Source organism: Nestor notabilis, unplaced genomic scaffold (assembly GCF_000696875.1).
Source record: "Nestor notabilis isolate BGI_N333 unplaced genomic scaffold, ASM69687v1 scaffold6531, whole genome shotgun sequence".
Taxonomy (NCBI): Eukaryota; Metazoa; Chordata; class Aves; order Psittaciformes; family Psittacidae; genus Nestor; species Nestor notabilis.
Genome location: NW_009914165.1, coordinates 20,940 through 23,477, shown reverse-complemented (window position 1 = coordinate 23,477; position 2,538 = coordinate 20,940). Strand labels below are relative to the sequence as shown.

The 2,538-nt window shown below is 56.0% G+C and overlaps 1 protein-coding gene across 1 annotated transcript; it reads right to left on the bottom strand.

The window, feature by feature from the left end:
- Positions 1 to 6: 6 nt before the first annotated feature.
- On the bottom strand, positions 7 to 1,769 carry THEMIS2 (thymocyte selection associated family member 2; the record flags this gene model as incomplete). The annotated part of the gene is made up of 2 exons (XM_010023515.1): positions 1,676 to 1,769; positions 7 to 127 (listed from the first exon to the last, which is right to left on the bottom strand). Coding segments are annotated over exons 1-2 (215 nt in total), but the record flags the coding sequence as incomplete, so codon positions are not given.
- Between the last annotated feature and the right edge of the window lie 769 nt (positions 1,770 to 2,538).

Sequence of the window (2,538 nt, the reverse complement as noted above, 5' to 3'; positions counted from 1 at the left end):
GGCAGCTCCATTGTCTGCCCTGTCTCCATGTCCTCACAAAGGACCTTCTGCAGCGCCACGGCTGTGACTTTCAGCAGGTCGCCCGTTGACAAGCAGCATTCGTTGCCTGAGATCTCATACACGGACCCTGCAGGGGGAGAAGGGAATTTCCTCAAAGAAAATACCTCTTCCAGCATTTCACAGAATCCCAGACTGGTTCGGGTTGGAAGGGACCTTAAAGCTCATCCAGTTCCAACGCAGAGTTGGTGAGTGGCGGCTGGGAGAGGAGCCTGAGAAAGGGCCAAGACCGGCAGTGGTTTTGTTTAACATCTTGGGAACCCAACCAAAGTTTTGATCCCAAAAAGCCACAAGTAGTGAGACCCCCAGTGACGGCAGGAAACCCAGAAATACCATCAGTGGTCAAGTAATACCATCAGTGTAGGACAGAACATCTGCAGGGTGCCACAAGGGTTGATCCCTGATCTGCTTGCAAGGTGCAGCACCATTTCCAGCAGCCAAAGGAACACACAACCAGGCTGGCTGAGGGGTCTCTGTTGGGCTGATGAGTATTTCTAAGGAATGCCTGGAAGCTTGTACAGCCCATGTCCCGGGAAGCTTCCAGTGCTGGGAACTGTGCAGGGATCGTAACAGGGGAGAAGAACAGTGCAGAAGAGCACAGTGGAAGTGACCGGAGGCTGAACTGATGTAACCCAGGTGGGAAATGCAGCAGGAAAGCTTCAGTGCTTGATCACACTGCAGAGGGACAGGGCAGATTCCTGCCTCTCCTGGAGCAGGAACTCCTCAGGTTACACTACCACAACAACCCTCCAACACAAGCAATGTCCCCTCCTGCCTTTAAATCTCTGCATTCATTGAGCTGCTACCAAACCTTCCGTGCAGCTCCCTGGGATGAACTCATGCCAAAGCCATCGCTATGCAAAGCAGAAAGCACCAACCTCACCAGGACAGCAGCAAGTGCTGACCGGAGGGACTGCTGCTGTTGCAACAGTGGCATTTTTACTTATTTAGCAACGTTAAGATGTCACTGAGGCCACCAGAAGTCTGTGGGAAAACTAAACATCCACCTCAGCTGAGCAGAGCGAGAGCCCCCCAACTACTTCTGCTCTTCAAAAGTCAGTGTGAGCTAAACAGAAGCTACAAATCCTACAAGTCTCAAGGTTATTTGCTACACTGGTGTTGCCAGGACCCTGCTGTGCATTCCCAGCATTGCTGGGAGCCCCAGAAAGCCACCAAAAGCATTTTGCTGATTTCTGGTTCCATTTCTTTGCCACCAGCTGAGGATGCCATGGCAGCCAAGGCTTCTCCTCCACCTGAGTCCAGGGACATGGCACAAGAGGAAGCAGGATGCTCAGACCAGGCTCTGCGCCCTTGCTGGCTTCCTCCCCGTGGGGCCAGGGACATGCCACCTTCCTCCAACCACGGCTCCATCCCTGCCAGACCCACTGGCAGCAGGTAGTTCACTGCCTGGGATGAGGGCTGTGCAGGAAGTGGAAGATCAGCTGGGATGGGGTTTGGTGCCCCAAAAGCATGTCTGAGAGCAGCTGTGCCTTAGGCACAGTGTCTGGTGGTGGCATGAGAACCTGTGCCTCTCTGGTGGCAGGAGGACAGCCCAGGGCACGGGGAGGTGGCACAGCCTTGGGGCACCCTTTGGAGGCAGCGGGCACCCAGCACTCACCTTGGAAGTAGACACCGGAGCAAATCCTGAGGATGCGGGGCAGGGTGGCGGGGTCCAGGGAGCAGATGTATTCCTGGAAGGAGAGGGGCTCCATGGCTGTGATGCTGGGTGCTCCAGCGCACTCTGTGGGGATGGGAACTGTGTGGGAAGCTGCTCTGGGCTTTGTTTTCACTTCTGACTGCTTTTCACTTCTGACTGCTTTTCACTTCTGTTTCTAGCAGTGGAGACTTCCCTTTCTGGCCACAGGGCCGTGCTGCCAGCAGCTCTGCAGCCTGCACAGCCCGACCCGTGCGCTGCTGGTCAATCCTCTTCCTGACCCCATCACGGCTTGGGGTGCCCCAGTCCTGGCGGTGATGTGGGTAAAAGCACAGGCCCCAGCTCTGCCAGGTGCTGTCCTGTCCTGCCAAGGCTGTCCCCATCACACATCTCCCACGTACCATCCTGCCCTGCTGGGGCCAGGCAGAGCGATGGTGCTGGGGAACAGAGTGGAGGTCTGGGTGGATCACTGTGGAGGAAGCGAAGGGCTGTGTCCAAACATCCCTCACCCCTTACAGACACTCAGGCACCTCCATCCTGCTCACCTCTGGGCTTTCAGACCCCACTTGCCCCCAGCACAAACACCACGTCCTGGCTGTGCTCAGCGTGTGGAGAGGGGATGCAGTGGATCTGGACTGCACATCACCACAGCAGCAGCAGCCATGGGAAAGGCAAAGCCAAATTCCCACATCTCCAGGACAGAAGAGACAGCCCCATCCTTCAACGAAGCATCTGACCACGGTCCCTGCAGCCACCAGCCCATGGTTCTGAGAGCTGCTGCTCCTCATCAGCTTCACCTCTGTAAGGGTTTTCCTTCTACTTACCCT